Raw genomic sequence first — 27,883 nt, forward strand, 5'->3', positions numbered from 1 at the left:
GAGTAGGGGCGCGGCCAGGAGCAACAGGAGGGGCGAGACCTGGAGTAGTAGCAGAGGCGGGGTCCAGAAGTGTAGTAGATGCAGGGCCTGGGGCGGGGCCGAGTTCGGGAGCAGAGGCGGAGCCAGGAACAAAAGCAAGGGTGGAGCCTGGAGCAAGAGCAGGAGAGGAGCGCCTGAGCAGAGGCGGGGCCAGGAGCAGGGACGGGACGAAGCACCGGAGCGAGGCGGGATCTCAGAAGGCGCCTACCAAGAACAGTCTTGCAGGCTGGTGACCTCCGCATTCTCCAGGTTGAAGCCACGTTATCCACTGCCCCGAGATGTCCCCTGCTGGCCCTGCGTGGCCGAGGCTCCGAGTCCTGCAGGCGCTGTGGGCACTGCTGGTTGTGCTGTTGGCACCGTGGAGGTTGTGGGCGATAAAGAATACCCAGGAGTGCACCTGGCAAGTTGTCCTGAACAACTTTGAGACAGTAGGCAAGAAGGACGCGAGCGATCGTTTCGTCGATCAAGAGCCCTTGTACACAGTGGACAAAGTGTTCAGCCTGCTAGTGGACGCGCCCATCGACCCTGACGAGGTGAGGGGACTGGTGTCAGGCAAAACGGGAGAGGTCCTGGACCTGCACCCCACTGGGCTCTGGACATTTGCCCACCCTCTCCTTGCAGACATACCTGGGCTTTCCTTACTACCTGAAGATCAACTACTCCTGCAAGGGAGAGGTGAGTGGGTGCAGAGGTGGTGGGCTCATTCTGTTGGGGCCTCAGTTTTCCCATCTCTAACATTTGAATAGCGGTGGCACCACTAGACCCTAGGGACCTTAAAGATTCAAGAAGATTCCCAGTATCCCACGAGGCACATAGGGTGCTCAAGTAAGCTTTCTATTTCCATTTTAAAAAATTGACGTGTAGGGTCTTCCCTGGCGGTCCAGTGGTTAAGACTCCGCGCTTCCACTGCAGGGGACACGGGTTCCATCCCTGGTCGGGGAACTAAGATCTTGCATGCCCCACATCGCAGCCAAACAAAACAAAATAACAACAACAAAACACTTTCCTCAATAAAGTGAAGAAAATATTTTTCAAAACTTGAGATAGAATTCACATACCATAAATTCACTATTTTAAAATATACAGTTCGGGAATTCCTTGGCGGTTCAGTGGTTAGGACTCCGAGCTTCCACTGCAGGGGACACGGGTTCGATCCCTGGTTGGGGAATTAAGATCCTGCAAGCTGCAGGATACAGTTCAATAGTTTTTTGTATATTTACGAAGTTGTGCAACCATCACCATTATCTTGTTCCAGCACATTTTTATCACCTCAAGAGGAAACCCTGTACCCCCATCCCTCCAGCCCTGGAGACCACTAATCTACTTTTTGCCCCTATGAATTTGCTTATTCTGGACATTTCATATAGAGAATGGAATCATACAATATGTGGCCTTTTGTATCTGACTTCTTCTCAAGGCTTATCCATGTTGTAGCATGCATTAGTATTTCCTTTTTATGGCTGAGTAATATTCAGTTGTATGGATGTGCTACATTTTGCTTATCCATTCATTAATTGATGGACATTTGGGTTATTTCCACTTTTGAGGGGGGATATTACGAATAATGCTGCTATGAACATGTCTGTACAAGTTTTTGTGTAAACATCTGTTTTCAGTTCTCTTCACTATATACCTAGGAAAGGAATTGCTGGGTCATATGTTAACTCTTGTTTCTCTTCTGAGGAACTGCCAGCCTGTTTTCCAAAGCAGCTACACATCATTTTATATTCCCATCAACAATGTATGAGGGGTCCAGTTTTTCTATATCCTCACTTGCTCTTGTTCATCTTTTTGCTTATAGCCATCTAGTATGTGTGAAATGGTATGTCAGTGTGGTTTTGACTTGCATTTGCCTCGTAACTAATGATGTTGAACATCTTTTCACATGCTCGTTGGCCATTTATCTTCTTTGGAGAAAAGTCTATTCAGCTCCTTTGCCCATTTAAAAACTGGGTTATTTGTCTTTCTACTGTTGCATTGTAAAATTTCTTTTTATATGCTGGATACTAGTTCCTTATCAGATATATAATTTGTAAATATTTTTCACATTCCATGTCTTTTCACTATCTTGATGATGTCCTTTAAAGCACAAAAGCTTTATGTTTATTGAGATATAATTCACATATCATACAGTAGCACCAAAGTTTTTAATTTTGATAAAGTCCAATTTATCAATTTTTTTCATTTGTTGCTGGTGCTTTTGGTGTTGTCTAAAAAGGCTTTACCTAACCAAAGTCACGAAAATTTACTTCCATGTTTTCTTCTAAGAGTTTTTTTGTTTGTTTGTTTTAGCTCTTACGTGTAGTCCTATGATCCATTTTGCGTTAGTTTTTGTATATGGTGTGAGGTAGGGGGTCCAACTTTTACATGTGAATATCCAGTTATGCCAGTACCATTTGTTGAAAAGATTATTCTTTCTTCATTGAATTGTCTTGGCACCCTTGTCAAAAATCAATTGACCATAAACATAAGGGTTTATTTCTGGGTATAATTCTATTCCATTGCTCTATATGCCTATCCATATGCCAGTACGACACAGTCTTGGTCACTGTAGTTTTGTATTAAGTTTTCAAATTGGGAAGTTTGAGTCCTCCAACTTTGTTCTTCTTTAAGACTGTTTTGGCTCAAGTAAGCTTTCTGAGGAGAGTAGAATGTTGTAGTCTAGAACTGAAGTTCCGGAGGCTACAGACCTGGGTTTGAATCTGCCATTAGCTAACATTACTTGGAGGAAGTATAGCATGATAGTGAATCCTTTGGGCTCTGGAGCCAGGCTGCCTGGCTTCAAATCCCAGCTCTGCTACATAATAGCTGTGTGATCTCAGGCAAGTTACTTAACTTCTCTGTACCAAAGTTTCCTCATCCTTAACAAGGGTACAATAATGATCATAACCACTTCATAAAATGCTTAAATAAGTGTGAAGCACTTAGCACAGTGCCTGGTTCATAGAAAGGGCTCAGTGAATGCTAGCAACAAGTTTCTAGAGTGTGACCCTGGGCAGAGGGTTTACTCCATGAGCCTTCTCTCCTTATCTGTGAAAGCGTGATAATAATTCCTTTAGCTGTTCATGCAACACCTGCTATGAGTCAGATCCTCTTTTTTTTTTTTTTTTTTTTCACAATGGGGTGGGGAAGGCAGTACAATGATAAACAACGTGGCCAGGTTTTTCTTCTGGATGCAGCCCACCAGGGAAACAGACAATTGGCAAGTAAATACATAAAATAATTTATTACAGTAATCAATGCAAAGATGAAAATAAAATGAGGTGATATGTCAGAAAGGAGGGTGTTAGCTGGGGTGGTTGGGGAAGGTCTCTGAAAAGCTTGAGCAGAGACTGGAATGATGAAAAGGGACACACGTGCGGAGAACTGGGGGAAACATCTGGGCTGAGGGAACAGCCAGGACGGAAGCCAGTGTGTATGAGGAAACGACCAGGGGCCTGTGTGGCTGGAGAAGAGTGAGCGACGGGGAGAGTGGGAGGAGATAGTGAGGACCTGGCTTTCCCCCTGAGTGACGTGGAGCCATGAGAAGGTTCTGAGCAGAGGAGGGATGTGATGGGACTCAGGTATTCATAGGCTGAATGGGGGGCAGGGCAGGAGCAAGGAGACAGGGAGGGGGCTGATGCTCAGTCCGGGCAGGAGTTGAGGGTGGACAGGACCAGGGTGGTCATGGCCACTGTAGCCCTGACGGGGAGGAGGTCCCCGCCCACCAGCACCTGCTACCCTGTGATTGGAAACCCTGAGGCAGGGCTGGGGCCGGTGTAGGGGGCAAGATTGAAAGGGCCCTGGCCTAGGCATTCCTCAGGATGAAGGCCTGTGCAAAAGGGGTCAGACCCGTTAAATCTCCCACCCGCATCTCACAGCTGCCCCCACACCCCTGCCCACAGTGGCTTGAGCACAGCTGTCTCTTGGGGATGCCGCCAAGCCTTTGCTAGTGCTGTTCTAGGGACTTCCCTGGTGGTCCAGTGGGCCCTCCCAGTGCGGGGGGCACGGGTTCAATCCCTGGTTGGGGAACTAAGATCCTGCATGCCGCACCGTGTGGCCAAAAAAAAAAAAAAAATTAATGCTGTTCTATACCCTAGAACACCTATCTTCTCCTTCCATCTCCGCTCTAAGCCCTTCCCTCCCTTCTTAGCCCAGCCAGGATCCTGGCATCTCTGGGAGGTTGTCCCTGGCTGCCCCGTCACCCTCTTCCCCAGTTCCTTTCTGTCTAACTGCCGCATCCCACCCTCAGCCCCAGGCCCCAACCCACAAACCTGGTGGCGATGGCAGAGACTCTAATTTCTCTGGGTAAGGGGTGGGGTAGAAGCCTCAAGAGTGGGACTTGAAATCCCTGAAGTGAGGGAAGAGGCTGCTAGTATTTTGGGCGCCAGGCACTCCCACCTTTACGTTTTTGCTTATCCCATGCTGTTCTTCCCCATGCATTCCCTACATCCAAATTCTGTCTGAGGACCTTGGTCTGGGCTCGCCTCCTCCAGGAAGACCTCCTGAGTCCCTCCACAGCCCAAAGCACTTCTGCCCATCTCCTAGCCTGGCCCATCCCCTGCCCCAGCCCCAAACCTAGACCATGTTCTCTGACCTTCCCTCAGTGGAGAATCTGCTCTCCTGACCCAGTCCCAGGAAGAAGACAGGCTAGTAAAGGTAGGATCAAGGCAGTGGGACCCACAGGCTATCTTAAGGACACACTTGCGGGGCCATCTCGCCCTCAGTCCTCTGAGGCCCTGGTCCGCAAGGGCCACCTGACGGGGCTGAAGCCGGTGGTGCTGGTCACCTTCCAGTCCCCAGTCAACTTCCATCGCTGGAAGATAGAGCAGCTGCAGATCCAGATGGAGGCAGCCCCCTTCCGCAGCAGAGGTGGGCCTGGAGGGCTCCTGGAGGGGTCACAGCATGGCGGGCATGCGGGGGCATTGCCAGGGACCTCAGCAGGGTTCATGACCTTGAGGGGAGGCTGGGACCATCAAAGGGGCCTATGACCTGGTGGGCGTGTGGGTTTGTTGGGGGCCTCACAGAGGTGTCTGACCTGGAGGGGTCCCGAGGAGGCCTCAGCAGGTTCCTTGGCCTAGATGGGACCACACAGAGGCCCCAGTGGGGTCCGTGGCTGAGGGCGGGGCGTGGGGAGTTGCAGGGGGATCCCAGTGGTCTGTGGCCTGGGGGGGCTTGCTACTGGAAGCCCCCGGCAGCCTCAGTACCCCCTGCCTGCCAGCAGAGAGGTGTAATGCAGAGGAGGTGTGTCTCATGAGCTGGTACACACCCATGCCCATCAAGAACGGCAGCGTGGTCACGCGCGTGGACATTAGCAGCAACGGCCTGGGGCCCATCATTCCCAATAAAAGGTGCCCTTTCCCGAACCCGGGGCGAGGGGTAGACTCTGGGAAGGGCTTCCTAATCCCCAGATCCCCAGAGAAGACAGGAGGAGCCCAAAGGGAGGGAACAGGACAGGGAGGTGGCAGCGAGCTGTGGCAGGAGCCGGAATCCTCACCCGTGCGTGCCCCACACCCACCTCCAGGTTTCAGGTGAATATCAACGGTTTCCTGGAGAGACAGCGAGACAACACACTCCACTTCACTGTGGGAAATGAGGTGAGGGGGCCCGGATGGTGGGAAGGGTAGAAGAGAGGGTTAAAGACAGTAGGCTGGGGCCCTGATGACTTCCCAAACGAGCGGCAGATTCCATTTACAGAGCATTTACTGTGTGCCGGCCCCCTGGCGACGTGCCCTGCTAAATGCACAATCACATTAGGTCTTGACAGTGACCTGTGAGGGAAGGTACTCTCACATACCCATTTTAAAGAGGAGAAAACTGAGGCCCCCAAAGGGTGGAGCCGTTTGCCCACAGGCTCTCGGCATGTACATATGGAACGAGACTTGAAACTGTGTCTGCCTGACTCCTGCACCCAAATTCTTAACCACAGTGCATTCATTCATTCATTCGTTCAGCAGGCACTTCCTGAGCACACAGTGTGGCACCATGGGAACATAACGGTGAACACACAGACCCAAATCCCTGTCCTCTCTTAGAGCTGACAGTCTAGTGGGAGAGACAGACAGCAAACCAGTAAACATGAAATCAGGTAAATTCTGTAGCAGGTTAGAAGGTGGTTAGTGCTCTGGAGAGAATTCAGAGTGAGGGAACTGGGTCTGTGCAGGAGGGGACGGCAATGTTTAATGGAATGCTCAAGAAAGGCATAACTGATGGCAATTCCCCGGCAGTCCAGTGGTTAGGACTCCGTGCCTTCACTTCGGAGGGCCCAGGTTCGATCCCTGGTCGGGGAAATAAGATCCCACGAGACCCCACAAGCCGCGCAGCGTGACCAAGAAAAAAAAAAAAAAAGGCGTAATTGAGAAGCTTGGCATTTGAGTAAAAGGAATCACGTGGCTACCAGGGGATACAGAGGGAGCAGTCTGTGCAAAGGCTCTGAGGAGCAGGAGGCCCATGTGGTCGGGAGAGAGTGGGTGAGTGGGAGAGTGGTGGGGGATGAGATCAGAGAGGCGATGGGGGCAAATAGACGGAACCGTGGGAGAGGGAAGGGAGGGGGGTGTTGAGCAGCCCTCCTGCCCCTGCCCCGCAGCTCTTCAATCTGATACCCCGGTACTTTGTCAATGTCCCGTCGAGGCCCCTGTGGTACACTGTGGACCAGACACCTGTGTTCATCCTGGGCGGCATCCCTGAGGAGAAGGCCATCCTGCTGACTGACACAAACTTCAAGGACTTCTTTCTCGTGGAGGTGAGTTGATGCAGGGCAGATGGTGGGCTGGGCCTCAGCTCCTAAAATGGTGGGGGGGGCCTGGGGCCAGAGAAAGGTCCCCAAAGACCTACCACCGATGAGAGGCAAATAGCATGAATGAAAGACATAAGACTGCAACCAGACAGCCTGGGTTCAAGTCCTGGTTCTGCCACCTCCTGGCTGTGTGATGTTGGGCAAGTCACTTTACCTGGGCCTCAGATTCCCCATCTGTAAAATGGGAACAATATTTATATTTACCTCACAGAATCATTGTGAGGATGGTATAAATTAATGTCAGCCGGACACAGAATGAGCACTATGTGGGTCAAAGCTATTATTATTTATAGGTCCACCATTTGTAATTCTGAAATCCAAAAGCTTTGAAACGGCATTTTCAGAAGTTTAGGGCGAAAATGTATGTGTTGAGAAACCCCGACCTGAGCTAACAAAGGCTACTTTTTTTAGTCTTTATGCATTCCATTTAGTGTTAATATTCAGATGCTGGCCTGCAGAAGTATTAAGGAGTTTGATTACGGGGTGTTGCCCCAGACCCCACTGGGGTTTGGATGGTATATATGTGCCATCTTACCTTCTAAACTGGAAAATTCTGAATTTCGATATACATCTGGCCCCTAGGGTTTCAAGTTCAGCATTGTGAGCCTATATTATTCCCAGAACAGGGAAGGAGTGTCTGAAGCAAGGTTCTTTTGGTGTGAATGACAAACATGTTTGAATTAATCGCAGCTGTAGGCAGAACTCCAAACCAGTTTGGTTTAAGCAGAGAAATGGATTTAGTAGGTGTGCCTAACTGCAAAGCCCAGACACAGCTCAGCCTGCAGGCCTGGCTTGATTCAGGGCTCAAATGAGGACTCCAGCTTTTGGCTCCACTTCTTCTGCATTAACTCCATCCTCAATGTGATTCATATCATCCCAACTCCCAGGCAGAGAGAAAGGGAGTGTCTGTTTCCCAAATAACTTAAAAAAAAAAAAAAAAAGAAAGAAAAAAAAAAAAAATCCTGAAATTTGTTTGCTTTGTCCTGATTGGCCCAGCTCGAGTCATGTGTCCCAAAAGAATGGAATGTGCCAGCTGGCTTAGCACAAGTCATGCGATCTATCCTAATGAGGAGGGCAGCCGAGACAAGAGGCAGAGAAAGGATGGTTTCCCCCAGAGTGAAATCAGGCTAGCTTTGCCACAAGTTGGGGGGATAAGATGCTGGTTGTTAATTGTGTCCAAGATAACAACTGTGCACACAGCAACCCCAAAAGATTGCCCTAGCCTCCTCCCCTTGAGGTTGAAAGCCCCACGCATGATTTCTGACAACCCCATGTGGATTAATGTTCTCTCAGGTCCCTCTGACTATGAATTCCGGCTTCTACTGATCTCATTTCATTTACAGACAGTCTCCCTGTCCTGGGTCAGCTCTCTCGGTTCTGGCCCCAGTCTTTCCAGACCTTGCTCAGTTTTCACGCTCCTGATCCAAACACACCCACAGAAAATATGTGGCCGATGTGGATTCTGCTGAAGAGATTTGGAGGACAGAGAAAGGGGTTTATGTCATGAGAATGAAAAGTGCAATTTGAACTTCAGTCATCCTTGTTCTTTTTTGTTTTTTAATTTATCAAGATGAAACTCATAAAATTCATCGCTTTTTTTTTTTAAGATTTTTTTGATGTGGACCATTTTTTAAAAACTCTCTATTGAATTTGCTACAACACTGCCTCTGTTCCATGCCCTGGCCCTTTGGCCTCGAGGCACGTGGGATACAAGCTCCCCGACCAGGGATCGAACCCATACCCCCTGCACTGGAAGGCGAAGTCCCAACCACTGGACCGCCAAGGAAGTCCCTAAAATTCACCACTTTAAAGTGAACAATTTAGTGCCATTGAGTACATTGATACTGTGCAACCACCAACTCTTGTTTCCTAAAAGTTTCCATCACTCCAAAATCGAAGCCTACTTATTCTCATTCTTTAATCATAGGGATTTTCCCCATATTGTTGTCTCCTCTCTGTTTTCCTTCCTCTTGTTTCACCTCACCACTCCCTTCTAGACTGCCCCTAGGGTCCCATAGGAATCCTCCCCCTACGCAGCTCTCTTCGGCCCTGAGTTGGTCAGGTTTAGATGCTGTAACAGGAGTTCCCTGGTAGCCTAGTGGTTTGGATTCTGGGCTTTCAGTGCCATGGCCTGGGTTCAATCCCTGGTCAGGGAACATCCCGCAAGCTGCGTGGCCAAAAAAAACCTGTAACAAAGAGACTCCTGAGAGAGAATAGCTTAAATAGTCGCTGTTGCTCATTCCCCGAAGAGTTCGGAAGTGAGAAACCCCAGTCCCTTCTATTTTTCTGCTTCACCATCCTCTAGACCCCAGGTGTTGATCTCATCAGTGTGATCAGAGCTGGGTCATGCCTATGTCCATATTCCAGCCAATTGGGAAGAAGGACCAGAAGTGAAGGGCAAGCTATTTTCTCTTAAGCAAGTTTCACTTCCACTCACATTCCATTACTGAGGAATTAGTTACTTGGCTACATCCAACTGCAAAGGAGGCTGGGAAGTATAATTTCTGTCTAGGTGGCACATGCCCCGCTAAAACTCAAGTTACCAAAGAATATGGGAGAAAGGGGTTTGGGAGCCCAAATAGCCACCTGCCAAAAATGGAAGAGGAAATTTGTAAGTTTGTGTAACCGAAAAATTCAGGACTTCAGGTCCAGCTTGACCCAGGATTTCAAACAATGTCACCAAGACTGAGTTGCTCTCTCTCCATCTCTCGGACCTGGTTCCTCTGTATTGACTTTATGCTCAAACATCTCTATACTTGGAATTGCAAAGGCTGCATCTCAGGCCCACATCCAGTGGGAAAGATCTTTCCCATTACCCTCTCACCCCCAAATCCCAAGATTTCTTCCACTTGGTGTGGCTCACCATTTGCTCACCTTGACTCAATCATTGTGGCCAGAGACACCCACCATGCTGCTTTTTGAGTTAAATGAGTCAGAACTCTCAAGCTCTGCTCAAATAAGAAATCCAGCTGACACAGCTTTTCTTTTTCTCACGTATGTGGGAGAAGGGAGATGTGATGATCCTCTTCTGGTTTAACAAAGAAAATTTCCAAGTATTTCTTCCAGAAAACAGAGGCAGCACTTTAAATATTAACAGGGCAATAGATTAAGTATGGCAACCAATCAAAATGACACATTGAGAGGGTACAGGTTAGTTTCACCAGGCACAGCCACAATGTCTGTAGTCTGTAGAAATCTCTTATGTGCTGAATAGGGTAGGGAAGTGAGAATGTACATGTTACCCTTAACTCGATGAGGGTAAGTTCTCCCTCAGCAGCAGAACTTAGAGTGTTACTTTGATATATGCTTTTTATTGGAAAAGTTAGTGAAAAATTCCACTTTTTAGTGGAAAATTTCAATCAAACACAAAAGTAGAGAATTGTATAATGAACCCATCTTCAATAATTAACATTTTGCCTTTTTTTTTTAATCCCACTATTTTTTTTTTCCTGGAATGTTTTAAAGAAAATTCCAGCCATCGTATCATTCACCTGTAAATTCTGGAAATAACTGAGGAAGTATCTCTAACACATGAGAACTTTTAAGAAATAAAACCACAATGCCATTATAATACCCAGCAAAATTAACAGTAACCCCTTAATAGCATCTAACCTGGTCATAGTCAATTTTCCCCAATGATCTGAAAATGTGTTTTACAGTTGGTTTGTTTGAATCAGGACCCACACATTGCATTTGGTTGTTACGTCTCTTAATACTCTACCTTTTTTTCAGGCAATTTAAGAAACCAGGCCTGTTGTCCCATAGAATTTGGCTGTTTGCTTCTTCACAGAATCGGTTAAAACTTGTTCCTCTGACCCTATGTATTAGTCTGCTCAGGCCGCCATAATAAAATACTATAGGCTAGGTGGCTTAAACAACAGAAATTTGTATTCTCATAGTTCTGGAGGCTGGAAGTCCAAGATCAATGTGTCAGCAGGGTTGGTTTCTCTCCTAGGCTTGCAGAAAGTACCTTCTCACTGTGTCCTCACATGGCCTTTTCTCTGTGGGCATGAGTGGAGAGAGAGAGATCTCTGGTGTCTCTTTCTCTTTTTATAAGGACACCAGTCCAATAGGATTAGGGCCCCACCCTTATGACCTTGTTGAACCTTAATTATCTCCTTAAAGGCCCAAATACAGTCACGATGGGGGCTAGGGCTTCAACATGTAAATTCTGTCCATAACACCCTATATTGCCTATAAACTGGTAGTGAGCTCTAGAAGCTTGGTAAAACTTAGACTCAAAAAAAAAAAGGGAATTCCCTGGCGGTCCAGTGGTTAGGACTCCACGCTTCCACTGCAGGGGGCCCAGTTCCATCCTGGGTAGACTCAATCTTTTAGGCCCTTCATTGGTGGTGCTTTCCCACTGTTAGTGATATTGCCAGTGCTAGTGATCGGTCATAAGTTCAGATGGTGTCAGCCTGACAACCAATCGTGTTCAAGATAGAATAGGTTTATTAAAGGTGTGCCTTGGGCCAAGCTTGGAATCTTTCGGATCCACATGAGTACAGCCCCGACTGTGGCCCGGGGAACCGGGATTGCTGAGCACCGTTGAGTATGCTGTGTACTGCCCAACTCTAGGGAGCACAGAAAGCCCCAACCGGCTCTGGCCTGGGTCACCTGCTTGCAGGGGAAGTTTGTTGGGGAAGTTTGGCCACCAAGATGCTGCTGCAGCGTGAGCAGGGAGGGGACCCTGGGGGCAGCCGCATGTGTTCATTCCAAGCAGTTGTCAGAGCTGGTGCCTCGAGGCAAGGGAGGACACAGGGGCTGAGACCAACAAGGCCACCTGCTTACCGCTGGCTCTACTCCCTTGCAGTTGAGCATTGACAGTTGCTGGGTAGGCTCCTTCTACTGCCCCCAGGTCAGCTTCACTGCTACCATCTACGATGCCATCGCCACCGAGAGCACCCTCTTCATTCGGCAGAACCAGCTCATCTACTATTTCACGGGCACCTATACCACACTCCACGAAAGCAACCATGGCAGCGGTGAGGGGGCCCTGGCCGGGTCACATACCCGGGTGTCCTTGGCATCTTAGGCAAGGGGACCTGCCTGTTGCAGCCCCGGGGAGGGCGCCTCAGAGAATCCATCACTGGAGGCACCTGGGAATGGAATTGCCGTGAGTGGGGAGGGGGATGTTGGAGGGACTTCCCAAGCTCCTGAAGCATCGCTGCCCACCCTGCAGGGGCCTCCTCCTACCCTCTATGTGCTGGGGTGAGGCTTTCATCCAGACCTTCCCAGGAGTTGTGAACCGACTAAGGGCAGAGAGAGGTGTGAGAGTGAAGGGAGGGTGCAGAGAGCAAGACACACGGGTGCACGCGCACTCACACACAGACGTGCAGATACAGAAAGACAAACCAGAGAGAGATGCATACCAAGTGAGAAATGTTGGGGGCTGGGGAGTGGCAGAGAGTCAGAAAGAAAGACATACAAAGAGAGAAACAGAGATGGGCCGTTGGAGAGGCAATGCCATGAGGGAGATTGATCAGAGGGGAAAAAGAGAGACTTTTGATCCAGCCTCATCTGTTAAATGATACCAAAGGCCTAGTTCTTCTCACCTTCTGCCCCTGCCCTATCTAAATGAAAGATGTCAACTTATAGAGTCACAGAAACTTGTACTGTAACCCATATTTCATTAGTTAGCGAGTGTTCCCAGCAGCTTTATTTTTCTCCCTTTCTTTCTTAGGGCACTTTGACAGTGGGAAGGACCAAGTTAAACGAGATTTAAGTCAAAGACGGGTGTTTATTGGCTTAGATAACTGGAAAACTCAGGAGCACGTTGTTTTCAGGCACAGTTGGATCTAGGGGCTCACTGCAGCTGTTAGGCCCATCTTTGTGGTACTGCCCCACTCCATCCAGCAACTGCAGGCTTTTATGTCGGAGCGGGTGGGGGTCGAGGTGGGGGGCAGGAAAGAATATCTCTGTTAGTGGTTGCAAGCTGAGAACTGTCTCTGATTTGCCCAGCTTGGTCACATGCCCAGCTCAGAACACATCCTCTGGCCAGGGGACTAGAAGAGTGGGGTCAGCCCAATCTGAACCTTGTGGACAGAGTGTGAGCGGGGGTGGGGGCATTTTCTCAAAAGCAGCTGGGGCCCTATACCAAGGGCTCCTCAGACGCCACACTGAACAGTCACTCCAGTGGGAGAAGACAGATAACAGGCTCATTAAGGCCTGGGAAATGTGGATGGGGGCCCAGGTTCCAGGCTCAAATGTCTATGCTGGCCCCCACAGAGAGATGGGTCCGTGTCCTGGCTAACGAGTGCATCAAGAAGTTGTGCCCTGTGCATTTCCATAGCAATGGCTCCGAGTATGTCATGGCCCTCACCGCTGGCAAACACGAAGGTTATGTCCACTTTGGGACCATCACAGGTAAGATTGGGGGTCTCTGACAGCCCAAGAGACCCCTCCGTACCCTCTCGCTTCTAAGAATTCTGAACCCAGGCCCTCACCCCTCACCATATTCCTTCAGGAGGGGTCCCAGGCTGGAGGTTCTCCTTGTGAGTCGATATTATGCCTTTGTAGGGGCAGGGCTTGGGGTATGTTATGTATCTTTCACAATGTGTTTGGTTTCAAAGGGCAGAAGCCCAATTCAGAAATCACTTAAGCAGGGACTTCCCTGGCAGTCCAGTGGTTAAGACTCCGGGCTTCCACTGCGGGGGGTGCAGGTTCGATTCCTGGTTGGGAAAATAAGATCCTCACATACTGCACGGTATGGCCAAAATTTTTTTAAAAAATCATCTAAGCATAAAAAATTTGTAGACTTATGTAAATGAAAAGACCAGGATCCAACGTCAGGCATAGCTGGATCCAGGGGCTTACAGGGTATATCCTCAGGACTCTATCTCTTGGCAAGGTAGTGTAGCATAGGGATTATAGCACGGGTTCTGGAGAGAGACTGCTCTAACACACCCAACTCAAGTCACCTGCGGCTTTGGATAGGTGACTTAACCTCTCTTTTTGGTCTCATATCCTCATTTGCAAAATGGGGCTGATAGTACTAGTACCTGCCTCATCGTGTTGATATAAAGATTAAATAAGTTGACATATATAAGGGTCTTAGGAGAGTGCTAGGGACATGGTGCTATTCAAGGGTTTATCATTATTAGCCCTGTGATTTGGCTTCATTTTCAGGTAGATACTCCCCTCACGAGGGTTAGAGATGGCCTCCAGGAACTTGGGGCTCACATCTCCCACCAGTCTGAGTCACCCTGAGAGAGTGAGAGTGGACTCTTCCCCACTGGCTCTAGCACAAATCCCAGGGTGCACACTGATTGGCCCATTCTGGATCACATGATCGGACATGAGCCAATTACTGTGACCAGAGACAGACATATTCTCTTTTTTTTTTTAACTTTTTAGAAGAATTTATTTATTTATTTATTTATTTATTTATTCTTGGCTGTGTTGGGTCTTCGTTCCTGCGCGTGGGTTTTCTCTAGTTGCAGCGAGTGGGAGCTACTCTTCGTTGTGGTGCGCAGGCTTCTCATTGCGGTGGCTTCTCTTGTTGTGGAGCATGGGCTCTAGGCGCGCGGGCTTCAGCAGTTGCAGCACGCGGAGTCAGTAGTTGCGGAGTGTGGGCTCAGTAGTTGTGGCGCGCAGGCTCAGTAGTTGTGGCTCGTGGGCTCTAGAGCGCAGGCTCAGTAGTTGTGGCGCACGGGCTTAGTTGCTCGGTGGCATGTGGAATCTTCCCCGAGCTGGGCTCGAACCCGTGTCCCCTGCATTGGCAGGTGTATTCTTAACCACTGCGCCACCAGGGAAGTCCAGGCAGACATATTCTGATAGGCCAGTTGTGAATGACTGAAAGGCCAGTTGGGTGAGAGCTGCCCCAGGGAATCCTGGGAATAAGAAGGAGGCACAGGCATAACTGGAGAGCCGGTGTGGTGGGGTGCCAGACGGGCTGGGAAGGGCCTGAGCTTTGACTTGCCCTGCTCTGCAGATGGCCGCGTATCCTTCGAGTTGCTGCCCAGGCAGCGGTCCGTGTGCGATGGGATACTAGGTACCCAGCTCCCAGATGGGTCTGCAGTGGGCAGGGGGTGGGGTGGGTTTGGGGGGGTTGAGGGGGAATCGAAGGTGTGGGAGAGCAGGGAAGGGTGGGAGAGGTCACAGGACAGGATGGGCAATTTCTTGGGGATGGGTGGAGAGTCACTGGGATAGATGTGGCAGTCACAGAGACCATGGAGAAGGACGGGATCTGGGGGCTGCTCTGGACTTCTGCCTTCCCTACCAGTTGTCAACTGCTCCATAACCTGGGCCGTATTCATTGCTGGTGACTACAATCTACTGCTGCTGGTAGAGATCGAAGACCCCTCCACCAGGAAGTATTTCCAGGTGGTCAGCTATGACCTGGGTAAATGGGGTGCCACGGGGGGGGGCCGGGCCGAGCGGGAAGGGGCAGGAGCTCGGAGTGTGAACTGCGGGCCCATCCTTTGGGATCTGTGCCCAGCAGACAGCTGGGAGGAAATGTTGCTCGTGCCACTGCTAGGTAAGGGGCAGTGATGGAGAACAGGCCCTCTGGGCTGAGGAACCTGAGAGGAAGTCAATGAGACTAGAACAGAGGGGAAAGGGGAGGAGGGAGATTGGAGACGTGGGCAGTCGCCAGACCTGGAAGGGCCTTGTGGCTCACAAGAAGGAGATTTGATTTGATTTGATGAACTGAGAATAGGGCTGCCGTGTACAGCTGTTTAGGCTGTGCCTGGCACTCCCCCGCCAAGGAGTCAGAGGAGGGAGGCAAGTCGTCTGCCCTAGCAGGACTGTATCCTCTCAGAGGAAGTGTTCTTTTATAATTCACATAAAGAAATTCTAAAGATTAATGGGCCCAAATGGGAAGCTGTTGGAGGGTTTTGGGAGGAGTTGGGGAGCTGGGGACCTGCTCAGTTTCAGGTCTTGAAAGCTCAGGGCCTCAGGAGATTTTTGCTGTGTTTTCCCCACCTGTAGTCAGTGATTACCTGGTTGTCCTCTACACCATCCCGGAATTCATCCCTGACGGTAGGAGGAGAGGGCAGAGGGGGCTGAAAAAGTGGGGGGGGGGGGCTAGGAGGGGGCCAAGTGGCCCCCTCTCACCGCTGTGTCCACTCTGCCCCTTCATCCCTGACGGTAGGAGGAGAGGGCAGAGGGGGCTGAAAAAGTGGGGGGGGGGGGGCTAGGAGGGGCCCAAGTGACCCCATCTCACTGCTGTGTCCACTCTGCCCCTGCCAGCTCGAGGCCTGGAGTTCCTGATGATCCTAGGGACAGAGTCTTACACCAACTTCCCGATGGTACCCAAGGGCATGTCCTACAACCCGTATAACAACCTGCTGTTCATCTGGGGCAACTTCCTCCTGCAGAGGTACGGGGCCGGGTACAGTTTGGCCTCCCCAACCCCACTAGGGTGGGGGTCCTTTCTGAAGTCACCAAGTTTTCAGAGTATGCCCAAATCCAGAAGTTACCAGGACTGTGATGGGGGAAAAATGGGCAGGGGTGGGCAGAGATGGGCTGGGGGAAGCTGATATTTTAAAGCTGGGAGCCCTTTCTTAGATGAAACCTGATATGAGGACCTAACCTATGTGAGCAATAGAAGGGCATTGTCTGGGGAAAGGTAAGGATGCTTTTCACCCCTGAGGAATCCAGGGGCCCCAGAGCCAACTCTATGGGACCAAACTGCCAGTTTGGTTGAACCTTCCTGTTTACTGATGGGCAGGTCAGCCAGAGGGTTTGGAGTTGGGGGCAGAAACTGGAGTCCCAGGCTTCCTTTGCGTGTTCTCACAAGGCTGGTGGAGAACTGAGTAAATGGTTCCTGCATCGTGTCAGGCCTAGTTGGGGAAGCAGATATTCCCCAGGGCCTTGCCTGGTGCCCCTACCTCCCACCTTTGCCCCTGCAGCTATAACAGTGAAAACTTCATCTACCTGGCGGACTTCCCCAAGGAGCTGTCCATCAAGTACCTGGTCAACTCGTTCTATGGGGACACGGCTATTGTCACAGAGACTGAGGAGGTGGGCTGCCCTGCCCCTCTCCCCACTTCCTTTCTGCCCACCCCCAAATCCCAAGGGTTTCCCTTCTTCCCCTGTCAGGGTAAAGGGGCCCAGGAGAGGGAACATCCTCAGGGACCCAGGGGAAGGGCAGCGAAAGCTCCATTTATAGCTGAGAACCCTCAAACTCAAAAAGGTTAAGTACCTTTCCAAAGTCACTCAGCAGAGTGAAAAACCTGTGCTCAGAGTCATGTTGTGATTTCCAGAGGGGGTCCTCTTCCATTCCATCGTGCAGTTCGGTTCATAAATATTGAGGACTTACTGTATGCCCGATCCAGTGCTGGAGACACAGTGGCCAATGAATCAGTCCTGGGCCCTGCCCTCACAGGGTCCCAGTCCAGTTGGGAAGATGGACTCATTCCCAGACTGTGACGGTTCAGAGTAGCCAGGGCTGCAATGCGGAAAACAGCAGCTATGGAAGTTCAGACCCGGTCTGGGGGTGTGTGTGTCAGCGAGGGCTTCACAGAGGAGGCCACATGGAGTGGGGACATGCTGGAGGCTGGAGGGGATCCTCCAGGTTGAAGCTAAGGAGGAGGTGAGATCTAGAGCAAAATGTGTTGGGGGATGAGACGGTGGGCAATAGTGCAGAGATGGGAAACTGAGGCCAAGGGGATGGTGAGACCATGGAGGGTGCAAAGAGTGAGAAGGAAAAACAAGGGCTCATTCCTCAGATCCCTGGCCTCCAGGGAGTATATATATTCGGAATGGTTACATGGCAAGTAATAGAGACTCAAGCAGACTAAAACACTGAAGAAATTTATCATGGCGAGTGAGGGCTCTAAGCAGAGGTGTTTGGGTCTGGGAAGTAGAGAAATGGCTTACCCAATCCCAGCTGGAGGTGAGCTCCCAAGCTTCACCCCCTCAGATAACGGGGCCCTCACACTCGGCAGAGCGAGAGGTGGGGGTCACAGGGCCCATGGCCCTCACACACACACAGCCGGCTGTCTCACCCCCAGATCTGGTACCTCCTGGAGGGTAGCTACCAGGTGTACAAGCTGTTCCCGTCCAAGGGCTGGGAGGTGCACATCAGCCTACAGGTGATGCAGCAATCCTCTCTCTATGCCCCCAATGAGACCATGGTCACCCTCTTCTACGAAGACAACAAACTGTACCAGGTGCTAAGCAGGGGGCTATGGGGGAGACATGGGGGAGACATGGGGAAGCTGCAGGGTGGCTGACACCCGCTCATGTGGCCCTGCCTTCTCGCTGCAGCTGGTGTACCTTATAGACAACCAGCAGGGCAGGCTTGTCAAGAGGCTTGTGCCTGTGGAGCAGCTTCTGATGTACCAGCAGATCAGCAACGACTACCTCTTGGAGCGGCAAGGGTGAGAAGATACTGGACCACAGGAGCAGTCAGAGCCTTAGGCGCTGCCTGTGGGAAGCTCCCATTCGGAGGGTGGGGGTGGAGCGGAGACCAAGCCATCCCCAGTGATAACCGCTGGGCTCAAAGGAGGGGTCTGACCCAGCCTGGGGACAGGGTGCATCAGGGAGGGCTTCAAGGAGGAAGAGGTGCATGAGCTGTGACCTGAAGGACGAGGAAGAATTGACCAGGTGAGAGCACGGAGCAGGGTGTTCCAGACAGGGGGAACCACATGTGCCAAGGCCCCGGGGAGGGAAGGAGATTGGCTGATCAAAGAACAGAGAGAGAGTGCGGTGCTGCTAGAGTGCAGTGGTGGCAGGGTGGACAAGGTGAGCCTGGTGGTCACAGGGAGGAACTTGGACTTCATCTTGAGGGGCCTGGGGAACCACGATGGGACTAAGGGGAGGGGCTCCATGGTCAGATGTCACTGTGTTCAGCAGTGACCCTTCTGCTCACCTGCAGAGGAGCCCAGGGAGGCAGCTGGGGGAGGGGGGCAGGGGGAGGACACTTTGGAGGTTGAGTACCGTGGAGGGGGTGGGGGCGAGTCTAGGAGGAGGTCCAGGACTCTGGCCTGCGCGGCCGAGGGCCGACCGCGTGAATGTGTGCAGGGGCACCAGGGGCTGAGGCTGAGGAGGAAGGGCAGGGATGGATTAGCCTTGGGTAGTCAGCGGCGCAGGGGTGGTAACCGGGGGCCTGCGGAGGCTCCTGGTGCGCGCACGGAAAAGTCAGCCGCCGTCCTCCACTACCGCCGCTCAGGAGCCATCTGACGCTCTCCTTCACCAACTTCTGCCCCTTCACGGTGATGCGTCTGCGGGACCTGCCCAACCCGCAGATCTACACGCGCCAGGAGCGCTACCGGGCGCAGCCGCCGGGTGTCTTGGAGCCCTGGGGCTTCCACAGCGACAACTCGCTCGCTGTCTATCAGGGCCTCGTCTACCACCTGCTTTGGCTGCACTCGAAGTACGACAAGGTGGGCGCCTGGCGGCGGCCGGGGCCATCCGGGCCGGGTCTTGTGTGAGGCGGGACCGCAGAGGCGTAGAAGGCAAGGCCCGCGTGGCCGGGAGAACCGCCGCGGAGGGCGGAGCGGAGCAGAGCCGCCTCGGTGCGTCCGAGGCTAAGGCGGGCTGGAGAGGGGGTCGAGCACCTCCACTACCGCCGCTCAGGAGCCATCTGACGCTCTCCTTCACCAACTTCTGCCCCTTCACGGTGATGCGTCTGCGGGACCTGCCCAACCCGCAGATCTACACGCGCCAGGAGCGCTACCGGGCGCAGCCGCCGGGTGTCTTGGAGCCCTGGGGCTTCCACAGCGACAACTCGCTCGCTGTCTATCAGGGCCTCGTCTACCACCTGCTTTGGCTGCACTCGAAGTACGACAAGGTGGGCGCCTGGCGGCGGCCGGGGCCATCCGGGCCGGGTCTTGTGTGAGGCGGGACCGCAGAGGCGTAGAAGGCAAGGCCCGCGTGGCCGGGAGAACCGCCGCGGAGGGCGGAGCGGAGCAGAGCCGCCTCGGTGCGTCCGAGGCTAAGGCGGGCTGGAGAGGGGGTCGAGCACGGCTCAGGGGGGATGGCTTTGGGGGTGTGGCGGTCGGGCTGAAAGCGGGGCTTGGGGCCGCTTTCAGGGTCAGGGGCTGGGACTGAGGCTAGGAAGGGCTCGGAGGATACTGCCTGCCTGGGCACACCCCTTGGCCCCCCTCAAGGTGCCGGCGGTCCCCGCAGCCATACGCGGACCAGGTGCACGACCCCGCCTGGCGCTGGCGGAAGAACAAGAAGCAGGACCAGGTGCGTGGAGAGGGTGGCGAATCGGTGGGAGGGCCGAGCCCGGATCCCCCCTCACCGTCCCCCTGTCCGGGCACTGTCTTTGCCCCGCATCCCGTCCCCCAGGATTACTACTTCTACCTGGCCAGCAACTGGCGGAGCGCGGGCAGTGTGCACGTTGAGATGGCCAGCTACGAAAGGATCTACGACCTTAAGGCTGAGAACGAGCTGCCCGAGCGCATCTTCCTGGACAAGGGCACCAGCTACCGCTTCTCGGTCTTCCTGACCGCCCGGGAGCCGGAGCCCCTGCACGGTCTGTGGGCGGGGCCTGGTGGAGCCTGAGGGGCGGGGCTTCTGTTGGGTGCGGCGCCCTGACCCCTCCCTCTGCTCCAAGCAGGCGCCTCCTTCCAGCTGCAGAGCCAGGTGAGCCTGGCTGTGGTGCTGGCCGACCCGGGCTGCATCGAGGCGGTGGTGAAGGAGAAGGTCCTTGTTAATCGCAACTCGGTGCTTTTCTGGGTGAGACCAGGTGGAGGGGAGGAGCTGAGGTGACGGCGGAGCTACTGAGGCAGTGGACCTGTTAGAAGCCCGCGGTTGTTTGAACCGTCCCTGGGTCCTCCCGCTGGCCTGCTGACCCCTTCATTTCTGCCCCCACCCCCAGGTTACGCTCAGTGATAAAAGGTTTTGCTTTGATCAGGGCATCAGTGGACATCACCTCATGAAAACCTCCATGCTTGTCAAGGTGCGGTCCAAGCCTGGAGGGGAGGGAGGCGGATGAGGGAAAAGACTGGGCCCGTGGAGTCCACCAGTCATCATCTGTTCCTACTCACAGGTGGTGGGCTCGTCCGGGCACTGCTTCCAGAACACGCACCAGGGGCCCCGCATGCAAGTATTGGACTTGGGGTACTGGGCCCTGTGCTGGGAGGGAAGGGGTTGGGTCGAGTCTCAACAGGGCGGAACCCGAGGGCTCCTTCTGGGAATCCCTTGAATGCCTTCCTAATTTCTTCTTTCTCGTTCATTTTCATCATTCACCCGCCCAGCCACCCACTCCCTCCTTTAATCCATTCGTGTTTTCAGAAAGGGCTGCTGCGTGTAGATTGCACACAAGCTTGTATGTTCCTTCTGATACTTTTCTGCGGGGGGAAGTAAAGTATCTGCCACACAGGGCTTCATTTTCCAATTGGCACAAAGGCGGCACGTGGGCCATCTTGGCCCTTCCTTCATACCTCGCTCTTCCTTTGCCTGCTCACATGTGCCTTGTTCAAGCCTTTGGGTCCTTGGTTCTTCACTTGCTTACACATGCAGTATCCCCTTTGCACAGAGGCAAACACTGAGGCTCAGAGAGATGCAGACATATGCTCAGAGTAACCCTGGGAGCTAATAAGTGGTAGAGGAAGCCTTGTTCTCACCCACTTCCCTGCCCACTCTCCAGGAGACAGACCCTGGTGCTTCCTCCTCCTGGGTTGGTATGACCCAGGGCAGTTAAAAAAGGGGGCTTGTAACAGCTCCCAACTCCTTGGATTACATGGAATATTCGGGGTCAGATGCAAGGAAGAGTGACTGACCTTAGCCCAATAACTATTTCCTTCTATCCTCAGTGATACGCATTATTTTCGTCTTTATCTTAACCCCAGAAAGTCAAAGTTAACATCTCCATTTTTGACCTAGCACATCCCTTCTGGGAATCTGATCTGCAAAAAAACAGCAAGATTGGAGACAACCTAAATGTCCATTAATAGGGGACTGGTTAAATGGTGATACATCCATGCAATGGAAAACTATGCAACTATTTAAAAAGGGCGGGGCAGGGGGGCCAGAATTCCCTGGCGGTCCAGTGTTTAGGACTCGGTGCTTTCACTGCCATGGCCTGGGTTCAATCCCTGGTCAGGGAACTACGATCCTGCAAGCCGCACCGCACCACCCCCCAAGAAAAGGGGGGCGGGGGGACAAATATTTACACGTACTGATGTGGAATAGTCTCCAAAGTGTATTTTATTCTTAAAAGAGAAAAGCAGGGAATGGAACAGCATATACAAAATGTTAGCACGAAAGAGGTTAATTGAGAACATATATTCATGTTTGCTTTTATTTGCATGAAGGAACTCTGGGGAATTGGGCCAGAAAGTACTCCTAATGGTTCCCTACACGTGGAATAGGGAAGAGGCAGGACAGTTGGAGGGTGGGAATGGAAGGGAAATTTTCATTATGTATATGGGGGGGTGTGTGTGTGTGTGTATCTCTGTATATATCTACTTTATCTATCTATCTATCTAACCATGATACCCACCTAAGGATTAAGTTTTTAAAAAGTCAATGATTTTTTTTTTTTTTTTAACAGACAAGGGAACAGAGGTGCTGAAGTTGGGATGTAGTCTGACTTCTCTTTCTCTGTAGCCTCAGGCTGGGGCCTCTCGGGTTTCTTGTCCCTCTCTTTCCCCTCCCCCACATTACCAGATCAAGAGGTATATGTATTTGGAAGGCTTGGAGGCTCTCTCTGGCTCCTCATCCTGGAAAAAAATGGGAACTGGAACTAATTTGATAAATAGTGGGTTCTCAATCTGTAAATATGTTGCATGAAGAAAGGAAGAAATAAATTTACACATAATACCTGCTCAAGGCTTGGGGCATCTCTCAACAGGCCAGCTCCGAGACAGCCCACAGAGGAGAATGGGGCTGGGCCTGGGATCGAGAGGACAGACCAGGAACACATTTCACTCCCTGCGCCCTAAAGCTTATTCATTCATTCAACCCATATTTATTGGGTACCTATGACATCCTATTACATGCCAGCATTGTTTTTTTAGGTGCTGGAGTTACAGCAGTGAACAAAACAGAATTCCTGACCTTATGAAGCTGATGTTCTAGTGGGGGTGGGAGTGTATTCGTTTCCTAGCCTGCCATAACAAATTGCCACAAACTGGGAAATTTATTCTCTCCCAGTTATGGCAGTCAGAAGTCCAAAATTGGGATTGACTCCCTCTGCAGGTTTTGAGGGAGAATCTGTTCTGTGCTCTCTCCTAGCTTCTGGTGATCCTTGACAGCCCCTGACATTCCTTGGCTTGTAGATGCATCACTCCAATCTCTGTCTCCATCTTCACGAGGCCTCCTCCCTATGTGTCTGTGTCCAAATTTCCCTCTTCTTATAAGGACACTGGTCATTGGACGAGGGTCCACCCTAATCCAGTGTGACCTCATCTTAACTTGATTACATCTGTAAAGACCCTATTCCAAATTAAGTCACATGGGCAGGTACCAGGGGATTAGGACTTCCCTGGTCCTAATATCTTTTTGGGACACACAGTTCAACCCAGAACAGAGAGTCAGATAATAAGCAAGAGAAATAAAAGATATTGTATGTTAAGGGCAATGAGTGCTAGGAGAAAAAGTAGCGAGCAAGGGGCCTGGGGTAGGTTAGCATTTTCCATAGGATGATTCAGGGAAGACCTGGCCGAGGAGGAAACATTTGAGCAAAGACTTGAAGGAGGGGAGGAAGTGAGCAAGCAGTTATGTGCCGGAAAGCATGTCAGCGAGAGGGGACAGATGGCAGAGGCCTGGAGGCAGGAGTATGTTTCATGTGTTAGACTACAGGAACGGTGGGGAGCAGGCATGGCTGGATCAGGGCTAGCAAGGAGGACCATGGAGAGAGATGAGGTCAAAGCAGTGATGGGCAGGTCACATGGGAGGCATCTGAGCAGAGAAGCAACTCAGGTGTGCACAGGGTCCCTCTGGCTGCATGTGGGGGACAGCCTGGGGGGAAGGGTGGGAGCAGGGAGGAAACGGGCCAGCCAGGGTGGAGCAGAGGAGTTGGGGGTTTGGGGAAGAGAGTAGCTCTATTTTGAAGTTTAGAGACAACAGGATTTCTGGATGGACTGCGTGTGGGGGTGAGAGAAGGAGAGGTTTCCAGGATGAGGCCAAGGCTTCTTAGCCTGAACTTGCAGGGATGAGGTGCCATAAACAGAGGTGGCCTGTGGATAGATTGAATCTGAGACACCCATTAGACCTCCCAGGGATTCATTGGCTGATAGGTGTAAAGTCTTTGGCTCAGGCGAGCATGGGAATTGCTTAACCTGTGGCCACGACGCCTCTCCGCGGTAGACGTGAAGCCCAGGCCACAGTCTCCAGACGTCCATGTCCTTTTGACAATCGGGTGAAATCCTTGGGCCCTACCCCCGGAATGGGCCAGAAGCCTTTCATTCCCAATGACAATGTCACGGGAGTTCCCAGATCCCTGACCCCCATCCTGGGCTCTACTTCCCTCATATACCCCATGCTTCCCCCAGGTCTACCGTCTGAGAACTCCGGCTCGACCTCAGCCCTTTATTTTATTTTATTTTTTAAAAATTAATTTTTTTGCCACGCTGTGAGGCTTGTGGGATCTTAGTTCCCCGACCAGGGAGTGAACCCGGGTCATGGCAGTGAAAACCCGGAGTCCCAGCCACCGAACTGCCAGGGAATTCCCTCAGCCTTGAAAGTCCTGCTTCATAGGTGTAGGTGTAAGTGGTTTTGTATGTCTCATTCTGCAGGCAGTTGGAAGCAACCTGTCTCAGTTTGAATCCCAGCTCTACCGCCTACCAGCTGTGTGGCTTTGGATAATTAATAAGTGACTTGACAGAGCCACTTCTGCCATCTCTAAAATGGAGATATTAATGGTCTATATCACACAAGGTGCTTTTGAGGATTAAATAAATTTGAATATGTAAAGCACTGAGACCATTCCTCAGTGCCTTGTGCATAGTAAGAGCTACTTAAGTGTTTGCAGTTAGTATTGTTTTAACGATCATAATAATAATCACCTTGCCCTCTGGTGAGGGTGAGCCTGGCACGTAGGGGTGGTGTGTGGGGGACGATGGGTGACTTCCCTGCCCCACCCCTAGAGCCAGGCTTTTCTCCTCCCATTCAGGGCAACCTGATGGTGCCAGTGCTTATCGGCTGCCCCCCAGGCAAGCGCCTTGCCTTTGACATCACCTACACGCTGGAGTACAACCGCCTGCAGAACAAACACTACTTTGACTGCGTGCACGTCGACCCCGAGATGCCCTGTTTCCTCTTCCGCGACGGTGCGTGTCCAGCCCCCTCCTCTCAATGTTCAGTGTCCTCTGCCCCCACTACCTTGCCCTCCCAGGCCTTTCCTCCCTGCCCGCTCCCTGCCCCTCTGCCCTTCCCCTCTCCATCCTCCACTTCCGAGCTAATTTCTCCTCCCCGCCTCAACTCCTCCGACCCCACAGTTTTCTACCCATTCTTCCTGATCCAAGATTTGGTGACGGGAGATTCTGGCAGTTTTCAGGGCAGGTAAAGTCGTGGCCAAGCCAGCGGCTGACAGGAGTGAGGTGGGGAGTCGTGGAGTGGGGGGGGGGGGGCGGGGAGGAAGGGTGGGGAGGAAGTGGGGGTGGGGGTGGTAGAGGTGATGCAGGACTCCGGACAGTCCATGCGCACCTCTGCTCCCGGCAGCTACGTGCTGAAGGTGGTGGGTGGCGGGCCCACCCTGGACACCGTCAAGGAATACAGCGAGGAGGATATCTACCGCTTCAACAGCCCCCTGGACAAGTAATCCCCGTGGGACCGGGCCCATAATCGGCCTTTCTTCCCCTGCAGGCCCCTCCATCTTCCCAGCCGCAGACCAACCCTGGGCTGCAAACCCCGCCCATCTTGGTGTCTCAGGCCCCGCCCACAGCCCAGGCTCCTAGCATCCCACATACTCGGCCCCGCCCACGGCAGGAGGCTCCGCTCACCCAATCCCCCCCACTGCCCCCTCTCCCTTTGGGGCCTCTGCCCGCTGAGGCCCCGGCCCCACTGTGGTTACCCCTTCCTGCACAGGACTGGCAGCCTCATCTGGACCACAAGAAACGCAACGACCACCGAGGACTCAGCCTTCAACATTTTGTCCCACAACAGTTTAGGCATCGAGTGAGTGCCGGACCGACTGCACGCCCCCTTCTCCCCCACAGTCTGTCGGGCCTGTCCATCCCTTCTGCCTCTGGGAGACCTCCTGGTCCTCAAGCTACACTGACTGCCTTTGTGGCCCTCAAATGAGACTGATCTCTACACAAGCTGGACCCTCTGTCTGCAGGACTGGTCCCTCTTAATCTTTCTTCGGGCCTTAGTTCAGATGCCACTTCATCCAGGAGGACTTTTCTGACTGTTCTAGATGGGACAGTTTTGCTCTCATGTCCTCTTGTACGTTCCCCATTCTCACCCTGACCCCTCTGCCTGTGTTTCCTCCTTCCCAGCCCTTACCCCTCTGAGCTGTCACTGTCTCCTGTGGGGTCTGTCTCCCTTATAGTCCAGGTCCAGAACAGACAACAGAGTATTTGTTGAATGAGACAATGAACAAGTTAATTCATCCATGGTAGGCATTTATTGACATTTGAATGGAGGTATTAATGATTGAATAAAACAATGAAGGAATAAGTTAGCATAGGGGGAATTCTCTGGTGGTCCAGTGGTTAGGACTCAGTGCTTCCACTGCTGGGGTGGGGCCTGGGTTCAATCCCTGGTTGGGGAACTAAGATCCCTCAAGCTGCGAGGCACTGCCAAAAAAAAAAAAAAAAAAAGAGCATATCGGGCCTCAATAACTGGCCCTATAATAATGAAAGGAATAATAATAATGAAAGGAAGAAAATGATGCCATGACCAAATGAAGGAAGTGAATGAATGAACAAAGTAGCCAACTTGCACCTATTCAGTATTCAACCTGCGTTTATTGAATATATGAATGAAGACGTGACTTTGTACCTAGTAGCTGCTCCAGATTCATTTGTGGGATGAAGGAATAAAGGTAGCAAAGAATAAATGAGGAGGTGGCACATAATAGGTATACAATCCATAATCTAGATGAATGCATAGTAACAGATGAATTGACAGCTGGAGATGTAAAGACATGAGGAAATGAATGAGTAAACAAACAGCCTGTCACCTGGTAGGGGTTCAGTCAGCCTTATTGGCTAAAGTGGGCGAAGGAGTGAATCAGGGAGAAAGGTAGGAGATTGCACCTAGTTGGTACTCACCCAGAGTCTGTGGGGTAGAGGGGAAGGTCAGGGATTGGCACGTGCTAGGCATGATTTGTACTACAGCTGCCTGAACTTGGGCCCCCAGGTGGCTGTGTATGGAGAACTCCCCATGCCATGACACCATTCCGCACAGCATCTTTGCCTCCGAGTTCTTCTTCAAGGTGTTGGTGAGCAATAGGTGAGCCAGACACACGGCCCAGGTGGGGTCGGGGGCTTGCTGTGGGGTGACCACCTCCTCCCCCAATCCTGAACCCCATCCCCCAACAGAGGTGTGGACAAGAGCACATACTGCGACTACCAGCTCACCTTCCTGCTGCACATCCATGGGCTCCCACTCAGTGCCAGGCGGGCCTTCCTCATCCTCACGGTGAGTGGCTGCCCTGGAGCTGCCCTGCTGCGTGGATGGGGGCCCCCAGGCTGCTCACCCGTGCCTGTTGTGTGGTGCCTGCAGGTGTCAGCCAGCCTGTTCGTTGGTCTGGTGATCCTCTACGTCATCTCCTGCCTCCTGTCGCCCTATGTGGTGAAGGTCTGCAACGTCCTCTGCTGGAAGATCAACAACATCATCGCCTGGGAATCTTACACCTACAGTATCGCCTCCGACACCAGGGACTTCGGCAGCACCTCTGGGACCAAATCTGGGGAGAGCTCTGGGGGCATCTCCAGAGTTGTCTCCAAGGTGGCAGAGGAGAACAAGACTGACACTAAGGAAACCTTGAGGAAGAAGTCAATATCCTGAGCCTCTTACCTGCCCCAACTGCCACCCGCCCTCATCCCTCGTTTCCTGGGCCATTTTGAACATGCAACCTGTCGCTCACTCATCGCAGGCCTTTCTCCCTGTTTTGCTTGAATTTTCACTTCGCATCTCAGCACCAGCTGTGGGACCTTGTGAGGACTCGTGTTCAATTAGTTTGTACCACTCAGCCACATAAGTTATTAAAATATCAAAATC

The 27,883-nt window shown here is 51.9% G+C and overlaps 1 protein-coding gene across 1 annotated transcript; it reads left to right on the forward strand.

Moving 5' to 3' along the window:
- LOC102973195 (cation channel sperm-associated auxiliary subunit gamma) lies at window positions 1-27,883 on the forward strand. Its single transcript, XM_055079316.1, has 28 exons — window positions 1-572; window positions 661-714; window positions 4,746-4,890; window positions 5,243-5,369; window positions 5,543-5,615; window positions 6,605-6,760; window positions 11,628-11,799; window positions 13,043-13,180; window positions 14,748-14,807; window positions 15,039-15,158; window positions 15,746-15,796; window positions 16,007-16,136; window positions 16,669-16,780; window positions 17,773-17,931; window positions 18,029-18,141; window positions 18,933-19,146; window positions 19,892-19,954; window positions 20,057-20,243; window positions 20,328-20,446; window positions 20,589-20,669; window positions 20,760-20,816; window positions 24,828-24,984; window positions 25,153-25,216; window positions 25,376-25,471; window positions 25,742-25,831; window positions 27,020-27,112; window positions 27,202-27,301; window positions 27,386-27,883. Exons 1-28 carry the CDS (start codon window positions 318-320, stop codon window positions 27,668-27,670), a joined length of 3,471 nt encoding a protein of 1,156 aa, XP_054935291.1. The 5' UTR covers window positions 1-317; the 3' UTR covers window positions 27,671-27,883.

Source organism: Physeter macrocephalus, chromosome 17 (genome assembly GCF_002837175.3).
Source record: "Physeter macrocephalus isolate SW-GA chromosome 17, ASM283717v5, whole genome shotgun sequence".
NCBI classification, from domain to species: domain Eukaryota; kingdom Metazoa; phylum Chordata; class Mammalia; order Artiodactyla; family Physeteridae; genus Physeter; species Physeter macrocephalus.